The 26,884-nt window shown below is 43.1% G+C and overlaps 2 protein-coding genes across 2 annotated transcripts in view; both read left to right on the forward strand.

Annotated features, from left to right (window-relative positions):
- Nucleotides 1–3,353, forward strand: part of GALNT12 (polypeptide N-acetylgalactosaminyltransferase 12) — a 50,009-nt gene extending 46,656 nt beyond the window's left edge. Inside the window, exon 10 of the mRNA XM_030446260.1 lies at nucleotides 3,125–3,353. Within this exon, the coding sequence (XP_030302120.1) occupies nucleotides 3,125–3,262 (138 nt within the window). The 3' untranslated portion in view covers nucleotides 3,263–3,353. The remainder of the gene's footprint in view (nucleotides 1–3,124) is intronic.
- Nucleotides 3,354–14,771: 11,418 nt separating this feature from the next.
- The window catches only part of GABBR2 (gamma-aminobutyric acid type B receptor subunit 2), a 470,545-nt gene continuing 458,432 nt past the window's right edge, over nucleotides 14,772–26,884 (forward strand). The window contains exons 1-2 of the mRNA XM_030445229.1: nucleotides 14,772–14,817; nucleotides 14,853–15,118. Of these exons, the coding sequence (XP_030301089.1) occupies nucleotides 14,966–15,118 (153 nt within the window). The 5' untranslated portion in view covers nucleotides 14,772–14,817; nucleotides 14,853–14,965. The remainder of the gene's footprint in view (nucleotides 14,818–14,852; nucleotides 15,119–26,884) is intronic.

Genomic DNA, 26,884 nt, shown 5'->3' on the forward strand with positions numbered 1-26,884 from the left:
ATATGGGTAGAGTACAGCAGTCTGAAAAACAGGAAGACAGGAGGAAGGAAAGTACCCTTCTTAAACTCAAAGGAGTCAAAAACTTTGCCAGAGCTCTCTCTTTGCCCTGTTCACATCTAGAGCTTTCCACGTACTGTTCAGTTCTTGCTCACATACTTGCCCCTTCCATCTTCTCCCAAGAACTGAATTTCCTTCATACCCCTTCTTTAGCCATTCTTGTGGCTGGCCTCCTTTTGCTGTACTTTCATTGACTTTTATTCCCTGATTTTATACCACCATGTATCCCTGCTGTTTCACAAACCACCATTACTCCATAGTCTTCTGTGCTTCCAAGCACCTGCTGCTGCTTCTCTGCAAAACCATCTTTCTTGACCTTCCCTGTTAGCACCAGAAGTGCTTCCTGAGGTTTTCTGCAATGTAATGTGCAGCTGTGTATAATTCAGTGCACCATGATCAGCTCCTCAGCAGGAAAAAAGACCTGGGGGTATTGCTGGCTGAATATGAGCCAGCAGTGTGCCCAGGTGCCCAACAGCATCCTGGCTTGTATGAGAAGTAGTGTGGCCAGCAGGTGTAGGGAAGTGATTGTCTACCTGTACTCATCAATGGTGGTACCACACCTTGAGTACTGTTTTCAGTTTTGGGCCCCTCACTGCAAGAAGGAATTCTTTGTGTCCAGAGAAGGACAATGAAATTGGTGAAGGGTCTAGAGCACAAGTCTTAGGAGGAGAGGCAGAGGGAACTGGGGTTGTTTAGTCTGAAGAAGAGGGGGCTAATGGTAGATAGACCTCCCTGCTCTCTACCTGAAAGGAGGTTGTAGGCATGTGGGGGTCAGTCTCCTTTCCTTAGTAACAAGCAACAGGACACAAGGAAATAGCTTCAAGTTGTGCCAAGGAAGATTTAGATTGGATATTAGGGTTGTCAGGCACTGGAACAGGCTGCCCAGGGAAGTGGTTGTTGTCACTATTCTTAGAGGTATTTAAAAGAAAGATGTAGATTAGGTGCTCAGGAACATGGTTTAGTTGTGGACTTGGCAGTGTGCTAGGTTAACAGTTGGACTTGGTGATCATAAAGGTCTTTATCAATCAAAATGATTTCTGTGATCAAAAAATCCCCCCTGCCCTACTCCCACCCCTACCCAGGACACACATTACTGGCTGTGGGGTTTCAGCAAATCTGTACCTTTCTTCTTTAAACTTAGTGCCTGCTGCCAGAGGGAGGAAATACCAAGAAGTGTGAAGTATATTAATAAACACAGCATGTGATCTTAGAAAATCTTGTGTTTAGTAGTTTTTAATCTCTGAAGGAGTTCCTGGGTGCCTGAGAGAAAATAAATTTGATGAAAAATGATGGCCTTGGTCAGGTTCTGGAGCGTTATTATTTGGCTAACAGAAAAGGTCACATAATATATCAAAATGGTATATTTACATAATGTGTCTGCATAATGCATCTAAATTTTGCTGGCTTCACCACTGACAAATTTCATGCTTGGATATTACCACCAGTCATAGGTAGCAGAGTAAATTCTAAAGAAAAAATAATTAAAACTACTGTCCATTCGCTAAATCTAATCCAGACTCAAGCTCACAGCATTGTTACTGAGTAACAAAATATTAAAAATGCTGACTTTATAAATGACATTTTAGTCTTAATGTTGACTTCTAACAAAATTTTTCAAGGTCATACACATTAATCCCTAAGATGGCATACACTGACTTAGCCTCAGTCACTTCAGGAAATAGTTGAGGAAACACAGTTTTGGAGTACATCTGTTTCCACTGCATTCCACTGCTGTTTTAATAAAACTGTTAAGTTTTAAAATAATTCCTAAGATTTCAGATGCTAAATCCTCTTTCTAAAGAAAGATCCATGAGCAGTTTGTGATCTGCATGTGATTTGAATGTACTGCTTTGCTACAGTTCCTCTTTTCTATGGCAATAAATCAGAATCTCTAGTCCCCACCATCCAAGGCGAACGATGAGTGAGGTGTCAGTATTGCATTTCTCTTGCTCTGTGTGGAGAGGTGTCAGACACTGGAAAAACTGTTCCTATGGATGTAGAATAGTCAAAGATTAGAACAGGCTTCCCAGCAGCCTGACAAGAATGAAGTCCTTTTAAGTCACCAAGTCAAAAATAAGTTGAGGTGGTTATCAATTAGCCCACTCAAAAATTTGAACTCCCAGGCTGGAAAGAGGAAGGTCATTCAGGAGTAGTTTGCCAGTGAGCCCATGAGCAAGGCACTGCTGGGCATCAGGGGCTGTGGCTCCAGGCAGAATTAGTGCAGCGTTGCTGCCGAGACTTTCAAAGTCAGGGTCATGCCCAGAAAGAAGATGTTGGGGTTCTTTTGAGGCCGTCAGAGGCTTTGAAAATGGTTACATGTGGGAATGTCCCCTGGGTAGGAAAGGTCTCTCTGGAGAGCACTTCTCCACAGCTGGACACCCCACCTTTCTGCAGCTCGCCATCCTACTTGACAGCATTCCTGGATTGGAGCGAGCGACGTGAACTGGAAAGAAAATGTTGCTGGAGGCTTCTGTAGTAGGAAGGCTGAGGCCTCAATGTCCTCCAGGGAATCTGGTTGTGAAGGCCTGTCAGACCTTACGCCTCTGAGGCGTCAGCGCTGCCCTCCAGCAAAGCAACCTAATTCCACACACGTCTGCAGGCAAGAGAAAGACTTAGATTATTTTCCCCTTTCCACTAAAAATATTCCCAGTGAAGAAAGGGGAATATTATTTTTTTAGAGATACATCAAACATCTGCACTTATCTAACAACACTTACATTTTACATGCAGGAAGGTGGTGAATTTGAGTAATGCCTGTACTTGGCTTTGGTTTTCTCTCTCTGGTATTCTGGTACAGTAACAAAAGGCAACGAAAGTGAATGAATTTAGCACATCCTTCACAGGCATGAATCACTCTAAAGCAGCACTACTGTATGTTTAAAAGCAGGGTCTTTTGGTAAAGTTTCAGAGACCTCCAAGCTAAGCACTTTGACTTCACTGAATCGCCCCAAGAGAGGATGTGTGTGATATTTATTTCTTAAAAATGTCTCCTGATATTTTTAAAACACAGTGATATGCCTGTAATTTTTAAGGCCTTAAAAGCAAAAATTATTTCTGTCTTTTGTAGGACGGTACTTTGTTGCATCTACAGACCCAGAAATGTGTACAAGCAGAATCAAATGCTTACAGTGGTAACCCAGCACCGTTATTACGACCGTGTACCAACTCAGACTACCAAAAATGGTTCTTCAAAGAAAGAAGTTGATCCACATGTCATCTAGGATATAGGTGAAGAAGAAAATGTTCTCTTTCTAGTCAAAGAATCTCATAAGTGATATATTTTTGTATGGAAAGGACTGTAATTAGATTACAACCCTTGGATTTTGTTTGCTGGAGCATTAAAAAGCACTAAACATTCAGAGCTACATAAAGTAAGTGCCGTGGTTATCACGCCACAGAGTCTGCTCCTCTTTTCTCTTTATTTGGCAGCTATGTGACTTCTTCTGGAGTTTCTTGGGTTTTTTTCCACAGGTGACAATATAATTTTTTCATCTACGGTGTGAAAATAAGGCAGCCGAAATAATTGCACTAAAGTTATCTGCCAGTAACTTAAAATTTTTATTTTTCTACTAAAACATTCTACATTTGTGCCTTTTAGCAGATAGTAGCTATGAATTGTTCTTGTCTTGTAAATACCAAGAAGGTAAGTGTAGGCCAGATTCTGCCCTAAGTGACTCCCACATAAACCTCACTGATGAAAGTGTGGATTTGCACATGGAGGCAGAGCAGGTCTGCACGTTTTTGCACAAATAACAATCTAGATGGATACAGATTGCACATGCTTGTCAATACTATTATGTTGAATCTTGTGACAATTTTAGATGCTCCTGGCACTCGATGAGTTTCTAATTATGCTATAAAGTCTGATTTTGGAGTCAAATGAGGATTTTTCTCATTGCTTAAAGAATTAAGGCATCAATTTGTAGAGGTGATGCTCTGGAAAAAGCTATGTAGATTCATATGGATCTAGCTATGCGGCCGTGTCCCAGACTGCACAATTAACTTTAACATCATGTGAATTTTCAACATGCATAAAACTTGCAAAATCAGACCTAGCAATCATTCTTCTGACAAATTTCAAAATTAGAGTGAGAGAAAATGAATCTAAAATGTTACCTTTCATTAAATTTTAAATGTTTAAATGATTCATATAAAAATGAGTGTATAAAGAAAAAAAGTTTTTTAACTAATAGGATGTGCAGCTGATATATATCAGCTTTTTTTTTTTCAGATTTAACAATTTTGTCTGTTTTGTCTGGGAATCCCTTTTCTGGTAACTTGTTCATGCCATCACATATAGTCCTATTGAAAACATGGAGTTTAATCTCTACAGATACAAGATGTTTTCTGCTCTGGTGTTTGGGATCTGTTTTGCCCAGTCAGACAAGAAGTGTGTATGGCAATGTATTTGGTCATTGACCATTATCATTATCAATGTTGATTAAAATGGTTTCAACTCATTTTCAATGGTTGCAAGTCAAAGTTTTTCTGTATCAGCTGGATTTATGCTTATTCGTAGAAGCATGAAGATTTCAACCTTTTTTCCCCCAGAAGGCTTGGAATCTGTTTCATTTAGTTTTGGATTTCTATCACTATTTGCCTTTGTTTGTGTTTTCTATAAAGTATGTACAGCCCTTTATTTGATTTCTCATAGGCTCATGTCATTTTGGTGTATAATTTATATGATTAGGATGTGGGGGGATGGTTTCTGCCTGTAGGAGTTGCATATGTAGGTTCATCCAAGGTCTTCCTAAACCCATGTAGATGGAAAGTTGTTGCGAGCACCTTTATGAAGTTTTGTCTCTGGGGGCTGGACTGATGGAATTCATGTTAGAATTAATAAAATATTTTGTGATTCAGTAGAGTGGGAACTGTCTTTGCAACTATGAGTTTTTTTTTATATAGTCACTAGTTCTCTTTTAATCATTTTGCTGTTTTCTTAGGCTTTGATCCCTGCAGCACCTGGGAGAAGATAGCTTTATTTTATGGTCTCTCAGGTTTTGTTTCCTGAACTCAGTAAATGCTTCTGTTCACTTGCTAGCAGAGCAGCAGTGGTGTGCACTTTGTGGAGCCACAAATCAAACCTGGGTGGCTGTGTGAGAGAACTGTGACAGCTCCAGCAGCACTGCAAGGTTTTTCTGTTCGTTTCCACTTTGCCTATATGAGTGTTGATTGAAATACCTTAGCAGGTTAATGAGAGCCCAGCTGTTACAATTGTAGACAAAACTCACAATGACCTCCATGGTCAATGAAGTTTTCTTAGTATCTCAGCTTCATCACCGGGTGATGGGATACAGGTGAAACTTAGTAATTGGAAATTACTTTCCTTGTCTTCCCACTCCGCACCTGTTTAGAGGGAAGTATTGATGTTTTGGGCTTCTAGTTACATGCAGCTGAGCTGTTTTTTCTTACACCAGCAAACCTGCTACCCTGGGTTGTATATTTGCTAGGCAAACACCCTTAGGTTGAGTTCAAAAGCATGAAAATAGCAGTGTCACCAACTTGCTCTCCCTATGTTGGCCTTCTAGTCCATATCCTTATAATTTTTCTCATTGATATCATTTTTTGTTCTCAACTCACTGGAATTGGGTTACTGGCTGGCAAAGGGGTCCACTGAGTGTCTGAGTCACAGGCACATGTTCAAGGTTTTTCTTGCTCCTTGTAGAGAAATAGACCTTGGGCTTCTCAGCAGACTAGGGGCTGGTTACCTCACAAAAATGGAAAATTAGAGGACTTCAGTGACAAATTGATACTTCGTCTGGTTCTGGCCTCCTAGGGCTTTCTTTGAAAAGTGAGAGGAACGCTTTTCCTGTGGTCCAACTGAAGATGCAGTGGGTCCCCTGTTTCTTACTGTTCACTTACTTTCATATTTAGAGCTGCGTGTTTCTCTTCCCCTTTGCCACTAACCATGCATAAAACCAAAACTTGCAACTCAAGCTTATTGGTAACCTTAGGTTAAAATAATGGGATGCTGGCAGCACTAAATAGGAAATCTTAGGGGGTTCTTTTTCCATTTTCTACCATCTCTCTGTTCAAAACAAGAAATTACATTTTAAAATATAGATACAGAGAGTTCAGCTGAAAAAATAATCCTAAGAAGGTATTGCCCATCCCACAGCATGTTGGATAAAATTCTAGGGTAGAGACAAAGAAATCTGTCTTCCAAGTGGACTTATTCCTTCCTCATTGATTAGCTGCAAATACAATCCCTCTTACCTTTACTGGCTTTTTTTAGGCATTATGGTGGTTCAGCATGATTTCTATCCTCCCAGGTTCTCTCCCTTTTCCCCTGCTTGATGTTAATTGGATGTCCCTAGTTATGGGGTATATTTGGCATGGTTGATGCACAAAATAGTGAACCAGGAGAAGTATTTCACAAAATTAAACCATGCAAAAGGTTATTCCAGTTTGCCATATCCTGTGCTGAATGTGCCTCGTGAGGGACGTAGTAATATGCAATACATTAATTACCTGATGGTATCAGTAAAATGAGAATTTGCATTTATAAGTACTTATTGAACTTGATCTTTTTGGAATGAAAAATTGTCATTTAAAAAATAACTGAAAAAAATATTTACTTCTTAGTCTTTGTATTCCTTTCAATATAAGAAAAAAGATATAAATTGCAATCCATATTGCAGTCAGCTGCCTAATTCTTTATCATATTTCTTTCAACTCATCAGGTTACTTTTGCCAGTTTTATTCTTCCCCCTCTCTCTTTTCACTTAAACATTTTGGACCTTCAACATGGTCCCTAGAACTCCCGGGATTTCCACTTCAACAGGAGACAGTGTATGTACCTCCTTTCTAAGAGGTAAACCACTGCAGCACCTGTATGTACAGTTTGACTGAACCATTATTGTGGGGGATTGTTAGAAGTTGCACGAACACCCAGGAACAGCACTCATCATTGTATATGCATTGGTCAACATGAATTGGAAGCAGCATTTCTTGCAAGCTCTGCTGAAACAAAGACTCCAGACTGTGTTCAATTTTTGCCCTATTTATAGCAGGTCATAAGGTTTACTGGAAGGGGAAATTCATGTTGGTTGGTAACAGTGGGACTGATGGGGTTGTGCTCCTATTCCCTATGTATGTACACATGGGCAGTTACACACTGATACTGCTGGACTGGTAATTCAGAAGCTGATTTAATTTCATTTGGCTCTCTTAAAGACATTAGACTGGGTGATTAATTTGAAGGTGAGATTTCTTCTGATACCCTGACATAAAGACAGAGCACCTGAGATGTCTAGAGAGAGACTACAGGGTTAGGATCATACATTTGTGTGTGGGTTTGCACCCGTGGAATGTTCTTGTACTAAAATTGCTATGCCTAGATCAATAGTTTTTTGGGTTTTTTTTTTCAGTCCATTACTCACTGACATTTATATGAATAGACAAAGCCTGTTTAGACCAGTCCTAGTCAGCACCAACAGGAAGGACTTGGCTGTAGATGACATACTTTTAGAGGCTTCTAGGATTTCCAGAGGGGTTTGGAGACACAAAAAAAGACCGGGCAGGACCTTCTCAGTTAATTTTCAGAAGCAAGAAGAAGGATGGAAGATGCATGAAGTGAGTCACTGCCCTGCTAAGTAATGTGACATCTTTCATGTGGCATCACACCATCTCCCAGAGTGGGAGAGAACGTGAAGCATGTGCAGTTTCTTGATGGTAAGGAAAAAAATCAGTTTTCGGGTTTTCTTGAACTTATCCATGCTGTGAAGGTAGTTAAATTGCAACTGAAGAAAAAGGCATCAAGGGAGTCATAGCAGTACAGATACTTAGATCTGAAAATCATGCATTAGATACTCTGTAATGAGCAAACAGATAGAATATATAAAGACCAAAATGTTAACTGTGCACACACTGTGAGAAGATTTAGTAATAACTGAAACATGAAATTACCATTACCAGGAAGATACTTGATGTAACTGGTTTTACTGAAATAAAATTGAAAGATTCACATGATTGATATGCTGAATGACTGGGTAACATACTGGCAAGTAACATTTTATTTTTGAGCAAGGGAACAGGATTTACAATTCTTGTAAACTGATAATTTAGGAATAACTAGAGTATTAGGAATATTAAGATTAACTAGACACAAAGGGTGTCTGGTGGGGACCACCAAAAAAGAGTATAAAGCCTGTTTGCTTAACAGATAAAAGAAGTGTGCTACTTAAAGGACTTCATCCCAAGAGATGCACTTTACTAATTTTATGTAAAACATTCCATAGCAAAACATTCTGGTGGTGTCTAAGAAAAAAAATAAAGGCAACTGGACAGGTGGGTGTGTTTGACACAACCTTTAACAAGCAGGATGGTGCAATTCTTTAGGCCTCTGCTACTCATAAAGGATAGTACCCATGAAAGAAGAAATTTCTCAGTGTTGTGAACTGAAAAGTAGGATTTACAAAATATGTATGTGTATGCCACGTTGAAAACTAGAATGGGTACAACATGAAAGTTTTTGATAGGATAACAAATGTTTACGAGTGTCAGAAATAAAGCTATTCGTTAGATCTAAATTTAATCTCAGTGCATCTTTTTCACTATGGTCTTTATTACATTATTTTCTTGCATTCTACTCCCAGTTTTGTTTTGCTTGGGTTTTGTTGTTGAGTTTTTGCTTGTTTGTTTTTGTTTTACAAAAGATATGGAAACTGTCTTTTTCATGTCTTACTGAGTATACAGAAAGAACATTCAGAGACTTATTTTGTCTAATCCTCACTATCCTCATTGTTCCGTATATGGCCTTAATTACTTCACCATAGTAAATCCCCAGCCTGAAAAATACAGGTTATTTTCTTAGCTTTTTTTCATGAAGCCTGCATGTTACAGTGTCTTAGTGCTTCACAGATGTTTGTAACTCTATCTTCACAGTCTGACTATGAAGGAAGAGCACTCCTGTTTCAGTGATTGGGAATGCAGTGAGGGAAAGATTAAAATCAAAGCACCACATTATTAAATACTGTAATTTGAAGTGTAGTTTTATGTGGTTTAAATGATATCCAGCAATACTTCACACTTCTGCAGGACTCAGGAGCTGGTATTCATTTGACCAAAGGCTGTCACCTTCAAACCAGAAATTCTTAAAATAACAAAGGGGTGTTTGCTGCTGCAGTAACAAGAATGCCAGGGAGCTGCTAATAGGATTCAATAGGATTCAGTGTATTTATTCTGTTGTACCATGTAACTTGGGCACAAGCTTTCTTGCAGAAAGACTGAGGTCTCAAAAACTCATAAATGGCTTTAAAAAAGAAGGCTTAGAAAGCTTGTGAGGTTGCATAGACAGTGCATGTATTAATGTAGTGCAAATATTGTAAAGTGATAACCAAGGTCATCCAAGTAGCTATAGTCCTGGTAGCCAAGTACTGGAGAAAACTACAGAATTATGCAGGATACAGGCAGTGAGAAATGATTTTCTGTGAATCAGATTTTAACAAACTTGGTATCCATTGCAGATCAGGTTGAGAATAGCGAAACATCAATTAGCATATGAAATTCTGATTAAAAATAACATTATACAAAATCAATATGGCACTTATTCCTGTTGGCACTCTAGGAGATCTTTTAGTTTGCGTGGCAGTGTGCATGGGAGGGTGTTGAAAGCCTGCCAACACAGCCAGAAAGAAATGGTAACCACTCAGCAGGAGACCATGGCATCCCTGAACTTTACACCCACCAGCACTGATGCAGCTTCCCAGACAGAGCTGTAATGGGAACACTCTGCCACCCAAGGCTGCAGGGTGTAACCCTGCTCTTACACCTTGTTGGGTGGCGGTGGTGACAGCAGCTATGGAAGATGTGCCCAGGTAGAGGAGCTCCTCCCCTTAATTATGGAGCTCAGGTTGGAGGTAAGCAGCTTGAGGGCCATCAGGAAATGTGAGAGAGATGCTTGGAGCCAGACCCTGCGTCTCCTGTCTACAGAGAACTCCCTTTGCTTTCTGCACGCCTGAATATGGTGACCTGGAGGACAGGGGGCAATGGCAAGAAGTTCCTGCCCAGCACAGCAAACGCTGCAGGGAGGTGTGCCCAGAAACTACCACGTCTTCTCTGGTGCTACTGCAAAACATGCAGAGTGCTCTGCTGGGGAACTGCACAGCAGTGAGGATGGTCATTCTCCCAGCCTGGAGGTGCTGTGATGTAGTCAGATCACCCCCAGATCATCTCAGTAAAGAATAAAAAATGGGATATTGTCGAAGGTGACTCACTTCTGAAGGGAGTAAAAAGGCCCAACATGCAGACCTGACGCGCTACCCAGGGAAGCCTGCTGCCTCCCTGAGGCCCAAGTTAGTGACTTAAAGAAGCAGCTTCCTTGCTTAGTATGGCTCTCAGATTACTGTCCCCTTTTGATCTGTCAGGTAGGCAGTGAGAAGTCCAAGGGCAATGAAGAGGGATTTCTGAGCTTTGGGACAACCAGTGAAGGGATGGGGAATGCAGGTTGTGTTCTTCTCTATCCCTCCAGCTGCAGGGAATGATGAGGGGGTAAACAAGAAGAGCCAGCAGACCAATGAGATTGGTGCTACCAGCAGAACATTGGGTTCTTTAACTGTGGCTTGATATACAAGGCAACAGCCCTGCTGGGCAGTGGATGGGAAAGACTTAGGGGGAAAGGATTCTAGGGCAAGAGTAACAAGGGCTGATTGAGAAAGCTTTAACCTAGTTTCAAAGGGGGATGAGGTTGTACTGGGCTTGCTAGAGAGGCACCTGGGTGTGGCAGCTTGACACTGGTGGGACAGCATGGAATTTTGAGAACCAGAAGTCCTACCCACCCCTCAAGGGTGGAAAATTACAGACTTAGTTCCCTCTCTGAAGTGCTTCTACACCAAAGCACACAGCACAAGGAATAAACAGGAAGAACTGGAGATGTGTGTGCAGTCACAGGGCCATTATTTCATTGCAGTTACTGAGACATGGAGGAATAGCTCACATGACTGGAATGCTCTCATGGAAGGCTTGGGTCTTTTAAGTCATAGAATCATAGAATCATAGAATCATAGAATCATAGAATCCTTGGGGTTGGAAGGGACCTCGAAAGATCATCTAGTCCAACCCCCCCTGCCAGAGCAGGGCCACCTAGAGCACTTCGCATAGGAACGTGTCCAGGCGGGTTTTGAATGTCTCCAGTGAAGGAGACTCCACGACCCCCCTGGGCAGCCTGTTCCAGGGCTCTGTCACCCTTACAGTAAAAAAATTTTTTCTAATATTCAACTTGAACCTCCTGTGCTCCAATTTACATCCATTACCCCTTGTCCTATCACTGGTCACCACTGAGAAGAGCCTAACTCCATCTCCTTGACACTCACCCCTTACATATTTGAAAACATTGATGAGGTCACCCCTCAGTCTCCTTTTCTCCAAACTAAAGAGACCCAGCTCCCTCAGCCTTTCCTCATAAGGGAGATGTTCCACTCCCTTAATCATCTTAGTAGCTCTGCGCTGGACTCTTTCAAGCACTTCCCTGTCCTTCTTGAACTGAGGGGCCCAGAACTGGACACAATACTCCAGGTGCGGCCTCACTAATGCAGAATAGAGGGGGAGGAGAACATCTCTTGACCTACTAACCACACCCTTTCTAATGCACCCCAGGATGCCATTGGCCTTCTTGGCCACAAGGGCACATTGCTGGCTCATGGTCATCCTCTTGTCTACCAGGACCCCCAGGTCTCTTTCACCTACACTGCTCTCCAGCAGGTCAGCCCCCAACCTATACTGGGACATCGGGTTGTTCTTCCCCAGATGCAAAACTCTACACTTCCCCTTGTTGAATTTCATCATGTTTCTCTCTGCCCAACTCTCCAGCCTGTCTAAGTCTCTCTGAATGGCAGCACAGCCTTCTGGTGTGTCAGCCACTCCTCCCAGCTTAGTGTCATCAGCAAACTTGCTGAGCGTACATTCTATACCCTCATCTGGGGAAGAGCAGACTGAGGGGTGTTCTTATCAGCTCTTATAAACATGTATGAGTGGGTATCAAGAAAATGGGGCCAGTCTTTTTTCAGTGGTGCCCAGTGACAAGAGGTAACAGGCACAAACTTGAAGATAGGAAGTTCCATCTAAACATGAGGAGGAACTTCTTTGAGGGTGGCAGAGCACTGGGACAGCCACTGGGCAGTGGCATCTCTGCCTTTGGAGACATTCAAAACCCACCTGGACACCATCCTGTGGAACCTTCTCTGGCAGGAGGGTTGGACTAGATGATCTCCAGAGGTCCCTTCAAACCCCTAACATTTTGTGATTCTGGTCTTGGTGTCATAATGAACAGTTTTGTGGAGGAGAATAGGTTACTGGATAAGTTTACAAGTGACAAACTGCTGGACAGGTCACTTGTACAACTAAAGATCATAGAGTTTTTTCATCCGAGTCCAAGATCAGATGCAGAGGAGCAAAGAAGTAAGTCATGCTTTTATGCAGAATGGATCCAAAACACAGTGTAGGGTATTTCATAAAGACACAGCCTCACAAGGACAACAAACTGGTTTGCCTGCCTCCTGACCTTCACAACCCTCAGAAACCGCTGGTGTCAGGATGCTCAGTTTACACATAAAAAGGAGAGGTGCCTTGGAAGTGCTTCCAGGAATGACTCCTGAGGTTAGCTATATCAGTCTAATTATTTTACAAAAGCAAAATGCAGTGATTAGTCTTAACCTATGTGCATGGGAGAAGATCACTGATACTATGTCCCCTTGAGCTGATAAAAGCATGATGAGACCCGGCGGTTGCAGGCCAGAATAAGACAAATACTTACGGGATATGAGGTACACGCCTTAGCAAACTAAGTAATGAGTGAAATGATTTATCAGGACATGTGATGGACTCTTCATTATTGATGTCTTTTAGCCAGTGATGCTGGATGTCATTCCAAAGGAAAAGCTGTAAAGCAGTGACTGTTACAAGATTAGTGGTTGAGGTCTTTTAGCTCAAGGTCATCATAAGGGCCTTAGAATTTATCAGTCTATGAAGATTATTTCCAATTTATTGCAGAGGTGCCACTGTTGTGTATGTGATATAAATTAGATTTATTAAGTTGATCTTCAAAGGATTGCTGTGAGGAAAATTATGAATATGTATAAAAAATGTGGTGCCTAAGGCAGGATTAAGCAAAGTTTTGTATTTTGCCAGTAATGCCTCCCTGCCTTGAAACACAGGGTGAGCTGCCTCATCTTCTGGGTCTGCCAGTAGGCTGCAAAGCTGTGCATCACTGCTCGAGGGCTTTTCCAGATGCACTGGAGGGTGGGTGGTGCGAATGTGTTCTCTGGGGTGGGAATCCCACGCTGGGGGCAGGGCAGAAAGCCTTGGCAAGTATGTGGGGTATGCTCCGCATCTGTTGAGATGTGGAGGCAACTAGTTGGGACAACAGGAGTGGAAAGCGCTCATCTGCCCCAGGCTACACAGAGAACTGTGTCAGTCTCCGGGAGAACTCCCGAAGTCCTGCTGCAGTGTTTCAGTGGAGTTGGGGGCTTTTTTGTGTTGGTTTTTTTTTTCTTGTTTCCAGCCACGAGCGGAGCCACGCTCCAGAAAACCGTCAGTTCTGAGAGGAAAACAGTGTAAAAAAACCACAAAAAAAATCCCGATTTCTGCTCTTGCAAAAGGCCCGACTCCTGCCTGCCTGCCGCAGAGCTTCCACGTCCCCGGGCTTTGCCTCTGCCGGTGCCTGTGTGTGCGGGGCTGGCGGAGGTGCCAAGCAGGAGCGGGAGCTGCCGCCTGTGCGCGGGGAGGGCGGGCGGGTTGAGGCGGCGGTGTGCGGGGGGCCGCGCTCCCACCCGCACCGGGCAGCGGCTCCGTGGGCGGTTCCGTGGGCGGGTGCGGGTGCGTGGGGCGGCTGCGGGGAGAGAGCGGGCCGGGGAGGGTGGGTAGCGGGCATAGGAACACCTCCCCGCCTTCAGGACGCCACCTGGAGAAGGTGCCCGGCCCACGGGCACTGAATGCTGATGCCGTGAGGGAAGCTCGGTTCGCCCCGGCCCCTCTCTGCTCCCTGCCCCGCGGCCCCGGGCTGCGCACCCTGCTCGGCGGCTCTGCCCGAGGCGAAGGACTGGGGAAGGAGGCACCTTGGCACCTCCCGCCCGCGGCGGGGGCTGCACACCCTGCGGGGCGCCCGCGCCCCCTGAGCTGCCCCGGCTGTCGGGGAATGCGGCACTAGCACCCCCGCTCCGGCTCGGCACCGCTCTCCTCCTCCGCCTCCCCGGCTGTGAGGGGGCATTTTCCTCTCCGGCGTTTTCTGCCGGAGCATCCTATTTTTTCTTTTGCTTTTTTTTTTTTTTTTTTCTTTTCGTTTGGAGGAGGGGAAGGAGGGAGGTGTTCAATGAGGGTTGCTCGGGCCCCCCCTCCGCGCCTGAGAGGTGCTGTCCCTCCCTGAGAGGAGAGGGGGGAGAGCAGCCGGGGAGGCAGAGGCAGGTCCCGCTCCTTTGCTCTGCCCGCCGGAGAGAGAGGAGGGTGGTGGGGAGCGTGTCTGTGTCTGCGTGGTGGCGGGGGTTATTTATTTATTTATTGCTCCTGATGGTTGCAGCTGGCAGACCTGGGAAGGAGTAGGCGCCATTGCCAGAAGGATTATTGCCAGGGGAGGGGAGGGGGGGTGGGGGGAAGAGAGAGGAGACCCCGAGGCTCCCGGGGAAGCAGAGAGACGCGGCTCTTTTCCTCCCGCCTTGGCTCCTGCCGCCGGGGAATGCGCCCGGACTGAGGGGGGCTAAGCTCGGCCCCCCACCCTCGGTCCTCCTCCTCCTCCTCCTCCCCTCCATCCACCAGCATGCATCCCTCTCCGCGGAGACCGGCCGCTGCCACCTCCAACCCTGCCATGCTACTGCTGCTCCTGTGCCTGGGCTGGGCGCCGCCGGGCTGGGGCTGGCCGCGGGGCAGCTCCCGGGGGGCGGCCGGGCTGCCCCCCAACGCCACCACGCCGATCTCCATCATGGGCTTGATGCCGCTCAGCCAGTCCGAGGAGGACCAGAAGAGCAAGATCGGCCGGGGGGTGCTGCCCGCCGTGCAGCTGGCCATGGATCAGATCCGCAACGAGTCCCTGCTCAACCCCTATTTCCTGGACCTGCGGCTCTACGACACGGAGGTAGGGACCGCGACGGGCCCCGCACCGCCGGGCGCAGGGGGAGGCGCCGCCGCCCAGTCCCGGGGCGCTGCGGGTGCCGGGGCGCAAGGGCAGCGCGGGCGCCCGGGCCGGGGCTGCGGCTGCCGGCGGGGCCGTGCGCGGCGGTTCCGAGCCCGCCCTGCCCCAGCACGGCCCCGCCAGCCGCCGGCAGATGTGGAGGAAGCGGAGCGGGCGGCCCGTATCCTGCGCTCGCCCTTGCGTATCCGGAGCGGCTCCCCCCGCAGCCGGGACTCCCGCTGCCGCTCGCCCTTGCAGCGCGGGGGTGGGCCCGGGCGAGTGCCCGGGTGGCTAGGATCCGCTGCCCTTGGCACGCACATACGCGGGTCGGAGGAAGGCTGCCTCTCGCTGGCGCTCCATCCCGCAGGAAAACCGCGGCCGTACCCGCTCAGCAACAGATGCACGCCGGCCGCTTGACTCCCCATCTCCTCCAGCGGTGCTGCCATCCCGATTTATCCCGTACAGCGCCGGGACGCGGAGGGCAGCGGCCGCCGCCGTAGCTTGAGGAGGAGGAGGCGGGGAGGTTCAGGCAGGGTTTCGCCGGGTCTCCCTCCTTCCCTCCCTCTCCTCCGGCTGGCGCGGGCGGGAGGGGGCGGGGGAAGGAGTTAAATTTGCGGTGCCTCTCCCCGCGGAGCAGCCGGCAGCGCGGCGGGATGTCTGCGAGGTGCCCCGCTCCGGAGCCCTGCCCGGGGCTGGCGGGATGGGCTGGGAGAGGAGCCCTGCGCGGTGCTGTGCTGGGAAACATCTTTCCTTTACCTGGTAGGGAGAGAGAGGCAGGGAGCTGAGGCGAGGGCTTTAAGTTGGTTCCCACCACCAACCACCCGCAACTGCATTTGGTTTTGGTCAGAACTTCAGTGATGGTGTTTGCGGAGGGTAGGTGCTGACTCAATATCGAGGCTTTCCTGAAGATGGCAGTCGCTTCTTGTGCAATGCTGGCGTCGGGTGCTCATTTCCAAGACAACCCCTGCTAAAGCGAGCCACTACTGAAAATCATTCTGGCTGTAATTTAAGGGAGCCCCTGTCTTCCCTCCTTCGATTCCCGGGATCCGAGGGGAGCAAGCTGAGAGTCTGCAGTCTGAGCAGTCTGCACTGCTGTGTGACAGTGTCTCTGTCCCCGAAATTATTGCAAGAGCCTGCCCTTCTAGGATGGCTGCATATACCCTATGCAGGGTGGTTTTTTTCCTCCCAGTTATCTCTGAGTAGAAATGCATGGAGGGCAATATTGTTGGAGATGTAATTTGGAAGAAAGCATACTGCCGTCGTGTTGTGTTGTGTGAACGAGGCTGATTCTGAAAGGGAATACAGGCAACACCAGCCTGAGTTGCTGTTTGTTTCCTTAAAACATGATTCTCAGAGAACTGTGCAATCGTAATGAAAAGAATTATCGGGGCTTTTCTGAATGGCATTACCTGCTTCATAAAGTGAGGAACTTGTTAGGAAAAAAAAATAATCACGGTTCTCCTAATCCTGTTTACGTTAGAAAAATAACACATACATAGGAAGTCGAGAAGCCTAGGCAAGATCTTCCTTCTTCATACAGAAATATAACAATGAGGTGCTGCACTTAATTGTAATAAAGATATTTTGAAGTCCTTCATACACAATTTGAGTTCTGAACTAGGTAGTTAGCATTAAAATATCCAGGGAAAAAAATGCCCTATTTGTTCTGGAATGAGTATCAGTTTCTTAAAAATTCCATTATTACTGTTTTATACTCTAGAGACATAAAGAATCATATTGCTGGCTTGCCGTGTAGCTTTCAATGCTTTTAAGCATTAATTAATAAATGGATTGTTATGGAATGCTAAGTCAGGTGAATGTATATATTTGGAGTACAGTTGGATCATTATTGGGTGCTTAATAGTGACAAGTAAATAACTTAGTGCTCATGAAGAGCACTAGATGGACTGCACCAAAACGGAACAGACTAATGGCTGGAATAGCCATTAAACACATAATGGCAGTGCAAACTTTTTCACTCGGTTCAGACATTACCTTCCTCCTTCAGTGCACTTACAGTAAGTAGAAGGGTAGAAAGCTCATCATGCCCACTTGGTCCTCAGCCTATTTTCTGAGGTCGCCAATAAATAGATGTGCCTGAAAGGCCTGAATCCTTATAATTGCATAATCACAGAGGAGGGAGGAGTTCTCCCTCTCAGAGCTTTGCAGGTGCTGCTTGTGACATTGTTGGCTCTTGAAAAGAGAATGTGGAGCCATCAACACGGGATTTTTTAGCAGGTTGAGAAATAATTGTAGTGTATTTATAATGCTTAGGAAGTGTATGGCAGTAATTTAGAAACTCAGACATACTCCCTCGTGTCTTACCAAAATTTCCCATTGCTGCAGCCTGATGTTTGTGTTGCAATTCTGTGTAATATTAACAAAACCCTCATGAAAAATAATGAAAATAAATAGGTTGGAATTTTTAGAATTATTCATTCAGGTAATTTTCTTTCAGGTTTGAACTGAACAGTTTAGTTTGCTTGATAGTTCTGATTTGTATAATGATGCATTATAATGCCTTTACTTTCTGATTGACCATCTGAAGTATTGCAGTGTGCCTTCTAAGTCAGGCTGTTGTTTGCTGGCACTTGAACTTGATAGCCTATAAGCACATTAGCAGCAGCCCTGGTGTTTTTCAAAGCATTTAAACTGAAATAAGCACCTAAATGCAATCATTGGTTTATGTTGCAACCTGCTCTGATTGTGAGAATTTTGATACAAAATAGGACCAGAGGTTACAGCAAGTACATAAAAATGCAGAGGCTTCTGTTTTGACAGAGGCATCTGTTTTTGATGGTTAAGGGTGTTTAGAATGTGATCCTTATTCAATTTGGTGAATTCTGCTTTGCTGCCTGATGTGCAGGTCTTCATCTATTTGGACATTCCTACATAGGCTCTGTCAATAAAAAAAGCTCAGGTGTAGGTGTTTGCAGAGCTCTGGTCTAAGTCAGTGACTTTAATTTGTGCTGTTCATGTCAATCAGAGCAGCAGCAAACTCCAGATGAGACTCTTAGGCAAAATTTCATAATTGTGTTATTTCAGGAACTAGTACACTTATAAAGTGATCATCCCTAAAGAGTCTCATCCAAAACCCATTGAAACGAATGGCAGCAATTTACTGATTCCAATGGCCCTTGGACCAGGTCCGAGAAGTTAAGGGTACTTGATAGTTTATGGCTTTGGATCAATAACAGTGATATAATATTTATTCTTTTTTCCTGCTCCTGTGATTTTAACTTTTGTTGGTCAAAAATGCAAAGAAATGTTTTGTAAATTAATGAAATAAAAAGCTCTATATTCACTAGATATAATTCACAACTTGGTGAAACATTATTTCTCCTTAAGCAGCCTGACATACATCTGTTACAGGAAAGAAACGCAACAAAAAATAGAATAACCCTAAAATAAAGGAATTAAACAGTCTGGTGGACAATATTATAAATTTCAACAGTATTTAATTTGCATCAGGCAAAAATTGACCTCACAGAGACTAGAGAAAGAGGCATAGTGGAAGACAAGGGCTTTAATGGAAGTGAAATATGTGCCCTTTGCATTTGCCATATTTTAGGGACATCTTTCCTCAAATACAGCATATACTTTTTTATTTCTTGTAAGAGCAGTGCTGCAAGTGGTGCATACATAGGTGGGCTAAGTTTGTTTCATATCTAAACAGCTATAGTCAAGAAAGCTGTGTATGAAAGTTAGAATTCTGTCAGTTGTTTCTGAAAATCAAAGTGTCTTGACAAGCTGAAAAAATCACTTCCAGGAGTAAGTGAGGTATATTACCACAAAGAGGGTAGAATATTCATGGTATGGCTATGAGATTATTTCATTTTCTCTAACTACTACAAATAAATCGTGGTAATCCTGATATAATCTCATCTTTGTGTAATGCTACACTCTAATACCCATCATAAGTAGCAGGTTGGCGTAGAATGGTGAACTCTGGAAAATGCATGGACTCCATGAAATCAGATGGAAAATGTGAATTTATTGACATTTAATACATATTTGTGTATGCTCCTATCATGTAATTTAGTAGAAAGTGCCTTGCCTAATTTATCTGACAGGAAGTTAGTCTAGACATATCATAAATAGACCTCTCTATTTATTTATTTATTTCTCAACTGAAAAATTGTCTCTATTTCCAGTAAAAACCTCCTCCCCCAAAGTTTGAGAAAGCTGTACAGGCTGTGTACCAGTCTGGGTCATTCCTACCAGCTGCTGTAAGTTAGAAAAGAGTCTTTGCTTCCAAATAAAGATGCCTTTCCCAGAAAGTCCAGTCATGGATGATGTTGACAAAGTTGACTTACATCTTGTTCCTGCAAGCTGAAGTTGAGTCACATTTACTCTTACTAAGGATGGGAAATACATTCTCAAAACAGGAGAGCAGGCTTGTGTTAGTGGTACACAGTAAATGCTTCTATACAGGGGCGTGGAGCTCAGTGTTCAGTAGCACCTGATGGTCCTCAGAGAGGGACAGACAGCTGCTGGTTGCCATCTGACAAACTCTGCCCTAACAGAACTGAGCAAGGACACCTCTCCTAGAAAGGAATCACACCATATGTAGGTTATCTCTTTGCCTCAGGAGGCATGGATTCAAGTCACTCCAACAGCATCTGTGGTTGTCTGGGGGAAGCATGGGGTACCAAAGCCAGGTCGGGACTCTTGAGGTGAGCCCTGATCTGCTTGCGAGTGCTGTGATTACTAAATTGTCTGGAGCCTTATTTTTATTTTCAACTAATATGCAAAATAAGATAAATAGGCAGCTAGCTAGAAGTTGTAGTGGTCATCTAAGAGTAGCAGTCAGCTGTATCCATTGGGGATGTAAGGGTCTAAAAGAGGGTCTGGTTAACAGCAGACTGAACTGGCAGACATTTGCTCATGTGTCTTCAGATGAGCCTGTGTCTGGCATGTGAAGTGGTTGAGTGGTTTTTTTACCTTTAAATATCACCAAGTACTTGTTCTGTTGGATACATGCAAAAAGTATAGCATTAAAATGCACTATGTTACATGTATGGATGACGATCACTGCCAGCAACATTTATCTTGCAAGGAACATGCTTCTTTAAATAGGCAGTGTCCCCTTTGACTTTCACGTAATATATGGCTCCATGCAATATAACCTCTTTTTCCTATAGAGTTTGGTGAACTTGGAAGGAATAATCTAAAAGTTAAGTGTTTATGTTAATTCTATGTTGGGTTCTCTGCTGATGATAAGATGTGGGTGGGGAGAGGGGAGAAATCATGTATTCACTGCACCCACTCCTCTGGGTACGGATCCCAGACCTGCAGACTGTATATTCTCTAAATATCTCTGCAAAGAGATAAAAGCCAATGTATCATTTTCTGGCATATGTCTTGCAATTTCATGTATAACTTATCCTATGCATGCTGCAAAACACGGTGCAGTGAAATCTTTTGATTCAAATGCCAAACTTGTTCCATCAACAGGGGAAAAGTTATTCTTTTGAATAAATCCAGGAAGGAGTTTCCATTTACATTTGAAGAAAGAGGAGGAAGGCTCTATTCTCTGATACAGTTATCAACCCAAGTGAATTACTCAAGTCTGTGGAAAAATATGGCCTGTAATATCCTGGTGATAGCTGCAAAGAAAATATTTGTGATAGGGAAAGGTAGAGGAAGGAGGTAGAAGAGAGAGGTTTAATGACAGCATTCACACAAAAAAGTTGTCAAAGTAATACTTATATTGTTTTAATTAAATACACATAATTATTTTGGAAGAAAACAAATAGTGTCATGTTGCACATTAAGGCTACAGAACACCATCTCACATTAATGATCTCAGCATGGTGATTCCTCCGTGTCTCACACTTTGTTCTCTGCTTTCAATTCTGTTGTGTTACGGATGTTTTCGTGGCGTATGGTAGAATAACGATGCATTGGAGCAAACTGCAGAAGCTGGGAGTCAAGCAGCTTTTTAATGAAACTCAAGTGGAGGCTGTTGCTATCGCAGGAAAGCAAAGTTGTATACTTAGGAAAGGTTGAACCATTGCATTCAGAGGTCTGGCTCAGGGAAACAAGTGGTAGAAGTTAACAGAGCAAATTTTCATCCTTTTTTGCTCAAATAACTTTTGAGGCAGTGGGGGCTAGCAGAAAGAGACATTGAAGCCCATCAGCATTTGTGTGATTCAGTCCTTTGGAGATGTATGTTGATAGGTAGTAGTCCTATATAGTCCAGGAGCTCTGTTTCAGGCTGTGGGATTCCATACTCAGAGGGTACAGTGCACATGCATGACATTTTGTTGAATTTATTTTTGCACTAGGAATACTGGAAATAAATCAGTGACAGAGCCTGAAATATTTCAGGAGCCCTATTCACTGTTCTCTGATTTTTAGGTCTACCTGAGCTAGAAATGAAATTTGCATCGTTGTTGTGATATCTTGGCTCCAGCACTAATGGATCAGTAGCACTAATGGATCAGTAGTCAAACTCCTGAGCAAACTCGTTCAGCCACAGCATCACTTTGACTTACAGAAGGTAGTGCCCCTAAGAATAGCTGGAATGTATTTTCAGTCCTGCCGTGTCTCCCATTGCCATGCCACTTACTTACACATGTGGGATGACAAAGTCATCTTTCCTAGGCAAGGACTACGTTTGCAGAGGATTTTGCTTTGAGTAAAAGTCTGCTGAATTCAGGACATGCTTACTGACAAACACTTTCTTTTTTTCTTCCCTTCTCATGATGGAAAAAACATGTAACCTCATTGCCAAGTCAGTGATTGATGTCCAATTTCTGTGCCATTAGTTTTTCATTATCATCGGCCTTTAGTTCTGACAGTTTTACCCACAGTTTTTTCCAAGTAAGTATTCTCAAATGTGAAAATGAAAGCTAACAAATTAAAGGCAAATATCCACCTTCTCTCTGAAAGTAATAGCCAGAAAGAGCACAGAATGTAAGGGCTAATTTAGCAGGGCTGTACAAATTGTTGTTACCGAGGCTTCTGAGAGATGAAGACCCAGATAACAGACTAATTGCTTTAAAGAGAACATCACAAGTTTGAGGGACAGAATTAGAAAACTTAGGTTTCCTACTATATCCCTAGTACTTCTCCTAAATAATTTAAGAGTACTAAGATAGAGGATCTATAGGATTATTCAGCTTTTACAATATAGGCCATATATTTCACTTGGGAATTTTGCTGTGCCTGCTCCACCATAGGCTAAAATATGTACTTTAGTAAGCCTTCCAGTCTTGTCTTCAGGATCCCCCCGAATCCTCCCTGGAAAACTTTTCTCTGTGATTTGCTTGAAATCCCTTAAAAAGTCTATTGGTATTTGCAGCTTAAACTCTGCTGACCCTGTGAGTGCTGCTGCTGTGAGAGGAGCAGCTCCCAGCTTGTGCCTCTGCCACTCTCTGTTACGGATCAGGGAAATCATTGGCAAGGCAGGCTCTGCAGGGTGACCAGAGGCTTTTTGACTTTTTAGGGCTATCCAGGGGATCCAGCCTTGGATCAAGGGCTCTGATGGATTAGATCCTGCTGGAATTAGTAGTCGTCTTCACTTATAACTATTGTCCCAGACAAGAAGTGAAAACTTTGGTACGTCACTTTTTTCCAAGCTGGATCTCCTGGATTCATGTGCTCCTTCACTGAGTAGCAGGTTCTATGGAATATTTTTTGAATTCTTGGCCAAACTCCATTTTCTTCTGTACATCTACCTTTTTTGTAGGACCATTTTTCCACAATCCCCATTAGAGGAGCTCATCCTATCTGCCTTTTTATTTCCAGAATCTCAGGATTTTTTTTGATCAAAGAATCACTACCATATATCTTTAAAAGGCCATAATTGTTCACTATTTTGTTTATTTTCTTTTATCTTATTTTATTTTAATTTACCATTTACTCATAGTAGGCCTTAACTTGTGCTCCAGCTTCACTAAACTACATAATTATGTGAAGATTCATACACACAATAGGTGTCTAAGTAACCATTTTACATCCAAAAGCTCCAGGGATAAGTAGTAAAAGGCCCCTTTTGGGATGTTAATTAACTTCCTTTCCACTGTTTACTGTTTCTGCTTTCACAGGGAATTTAGTGGTTTCTCACTAGCAAAGAACACATCTCTTCATTTTTTACTCTATATAAAGTGAGGTTTTGACAGACTAACACTTGGTGTGGGACAAAATATAACATGAAACACACTGTGATTATCAGGCATGCACTCTTTTGTATTTTAACAGTACCAGGATGCACACATAGTATAAAAATACTAAACTCTGCATTTCTGTGGGGTCTTTGATACAATTGTGATGTTCTGTAAAATCACCTTGGGTTTTGCTTTCTGTTCTCCCCTGTGAATTTAGAACGCCCTAAGTATTAGTAATTTACAGGAGGTTGACCAAGATAGGGACAAAACCAGAGAAAACTCACTTCCACTTTCTCTCTTTCTAAAAATTATAAGCAAGACCAATTCCATGTTGTTGGTTAGAATCTAACCTAAGAAGGCAGGAAGGTTTTATGCAATGTAATAAAAGAAATTAAATAGCAATAGCTATTGCTACATAGAGAAAATGATACAAGAAGTTTTGCAGTCCAGGCCTTTAAATTTAGTCAACCTCCTCTTGGCTTTTCATTTCTTTCTGTGGAGAAATGCTGCTGGTATCAGCCCCAGATCACTTTTTTTGGTTGGTTGGGTTTTTTGTTTTGTTATTATTGTTTAAAATTATTTTTTATATTTTGGTAAAGAAGTTTCAAGTTAGGTCCCTGAACTGAGCTGAAGATTTGCTTTCCAAAAGGACTGAGTGATTTGCATTTTCTGTCAACATCAGTGGGAACTGCTGGATCCTCAGCTCTTTAGGAAACCAGCCCACCTATGAAAAGATAACTCCTCCTCTATGAGGAGAAGACCTAGAATAGCCACTTTTACTTAAGAATGGAGACATTCATAGTTTAAAGTTTCAAATGGCCTGGTGGAATAAAATGCTGATTTTGTTCAGCCTTTTGGATACAGATCCTTTCGGGATCAGTGTCAGTATTATCAGAATGAAATATCCCGTAGAATTGAACTATTGCATCTCAGAAGACCTTGTAGTTGAGAAATATGGCAAGTTCAGGTATTTAAAAAGACATTTTAAAATAGTAATTTTTGTAACTAACACATATCTGAAAGTGGTATGTTTGACCCTGGCAAAAATAAAAGTTTGTAAGATGTAAACAAAAAGAGTGACACGGTGGGAGTACTGTGTCCCTAGGGCCTTGTTATTCAAGGCAGGTCTGTACAGCTGGCACAGTTCTGTCACTGGTGGGTGTCAGGAGGTGTTATCTCAGTGTCAGCAGAAGCCCTTAGTGCAGCCACAGCAGAAAACAGCTCTTTTAAACTGATCTAATAAAGGTTATTTCATTTAAAGGGGATAGTTTACTGAAGGGTAGGAAGTGTGTTTTCCTTGGCCAATGTGTTCAAAAGTTTGGTATTATGATAAATCGTTTTTTCATCCATTATAGAGCAAGTTACAGATTAAACCTCCCCTGAAAATTAAAATAGAGTGAGCTGCGTCCTTCTCCCCCTCCCTCCAGCTTTTTATGCATTCCTATGGCTTTCTTCTGAATCTTTTGCCGTTTGTCATCTTCATTCTCAAAGTGCTGTCACTAGAATTTGATCTATTACTTCAGGAATAATCTCACTGATCATATACCAGTACTTTTTATTTCTTTTCTTCAAGCCTTCTCTTCAGAATGGAGGATATGAATTTGATCTTTGTGCTGCAATGTCAGGGAAGAGAGAAAGGAAGCAGAGATGAGATTTTCAGGCTGCATATGAGGAATGAGACATTAGGGTTTGTGGCAAAAATAGATTTTGCTTTGCCTTCTCCAGATGAATCTTGCTAGCTACAAGCAAATTCAGTCTTATTAGGGCAGTTGCAAGTATATGGCCTGATCATTTGTCTGATGCTGTGGGATATAAATGATTTTAGCTGAATAGCTGCCAACTTAAAAAGCTGGGATGTGTTAGAGCAGGTAATTGTGTCTCGGTATTGAAGCTGCTCTTGACTTAGGTAGTGGTTTGGTCTTGATGTAAGAGCTGGATTTGCCATCCAAAAGAAATCATAATGGTTTCCAGTGCAGTACCAAGGTTTCTTAGTGTGTATGAGTAGTCTAATTACACTGAGTGATCAAGAGACAAGAGCAGAGATACATCAGTCAAGGAGGGTAAATGATAACCTGCTTTGAAAAAAAACATCTGAGGCTGAGATTAGAACATCCTATAAAAGTTAATGGAAGTTAGCCAGGGGGGAAAAAGTCTTGTGTAGGAGGTGTGAGGTGTCATGTAGCTTAAATATGTATCCAGCCCTTAACACAGTTAATAGAATCTATAGTAAACATTTTACATAACCAAATAACTCTTTCAAAGTGATTTATGGCTCAGAAATACTGATCAGGGGATTTCAAACTCAATTTAAAATGTTACAAAGGAAAGGAGGATGACACAGGACAGATTTCTCCTTTTGCCTTTGGAAAAGTATTGTCTATAGCCAATAGTTATGCCAGGGTGGGGTTTTTTTGGTGTTTTTTGTTGTTGTTGTTGTGTTTTGTTTTTTTTGTTTGTTTGTTTGTTTTCCTGTCTTCTTTTTTTTTTTTTTTTTTTTTTTTAAATTCTCAGCAACTGTGCACCTTCAGGGCTCACAATTTCCTCCTACAGCTTCCCTGTCTGAAAATTAATGTTTGTGCAGGTTTCACAAAGGAGATGCCAGCAGTGAGTCATCTGGTCACCATCTCTGTCCTAAGACTTTCAGCTAGACTCTTGCAGCAGCTACAGTGATCCTTACTGTGGTGAAGAATGTTTAGCTCTGGTAAAGCCTCCAGAATAGTGGGGAAGACAGGATTTAGAATGAAATGGCCTATATTTTCTAACACTGGAATAAAGTTTCAAAATTAGTACTATTTCAAATAATTGTGGAAATTCAGCTGTATGTTTGAGAAATGCGTGTAAAAGGCAGTGAGCTGATTTATCAGATTAAGATTTCACGGTGGTCGTGTTTTGGTAGAAAAATCTGTGAATGTTGAGTAAAGTCAATTGAAAGACCCTGCCTTCAGATATGTGACAGGGGTCTAACAATGTGCTTTTGTAGGTAGTAAGCCTCAGGAGATGTTATTCCAAACCTGAAAATTATACCTGTGTGGTCAACTACATGCATGGCAAACATGGTTAGTTTTTTAATCCAAATGAAAACATATTGGCATATTTTAACAGAAGTATTGCAGGATTAATTAGCAATAAATGTACTGCATGAAAAACAATTGTCTGGCTAGCTACTTAAATTTTTCTGTCGGGAACACAATTTTAAAGGAGCAAGAAACATAAGGCTGCACTAGTACATGATCTTGTTTTTTCCTTTGCCAGGTGTGGGTTAAATGCAGCAGTGCTGAAGGGACCCAAAGAAGTATCACAAGGAGGAAAAAAGGTCTAGGTTCAGGCCAGGCACTTACCTATAGAATGAGGTGATGCTTACTAAAATGTGTGTCCTTAGATTTATGTCCCTCCATATGGTGCCAGAAATGATTTGATAGCCTCTGATAGATGTTCTCTCATGTGTTTAAAGCCACTGATGGGGCAGTGGGGATTGAATGAAGTGTGGTGGCAGCTTTGTTGCCAGAACACAGAAGAGGATGTTCAAACCACGTTTTTTTGTTACCTAAATATCAGCCAAAGTTATGAGTCATGGAGCCCCATGTTCCTGCTTAGCTAGTGAAAAGATTTAGACATA

Source organism: Calypte anna, chromosome 2 (assembly GCF_003957555.1).
Source record: "Calypte anna isolate BGI_N300 chromosome 2, bCalAnn1_v1.p, whole genome shotgun sequence".
NCBI classification, from domain to species: domain Eukaryota; kingdom Metazoa; phylum Chordata; class Aves; order Apodiformes; family Trochilidae; genus Calypte; species Calypte anna.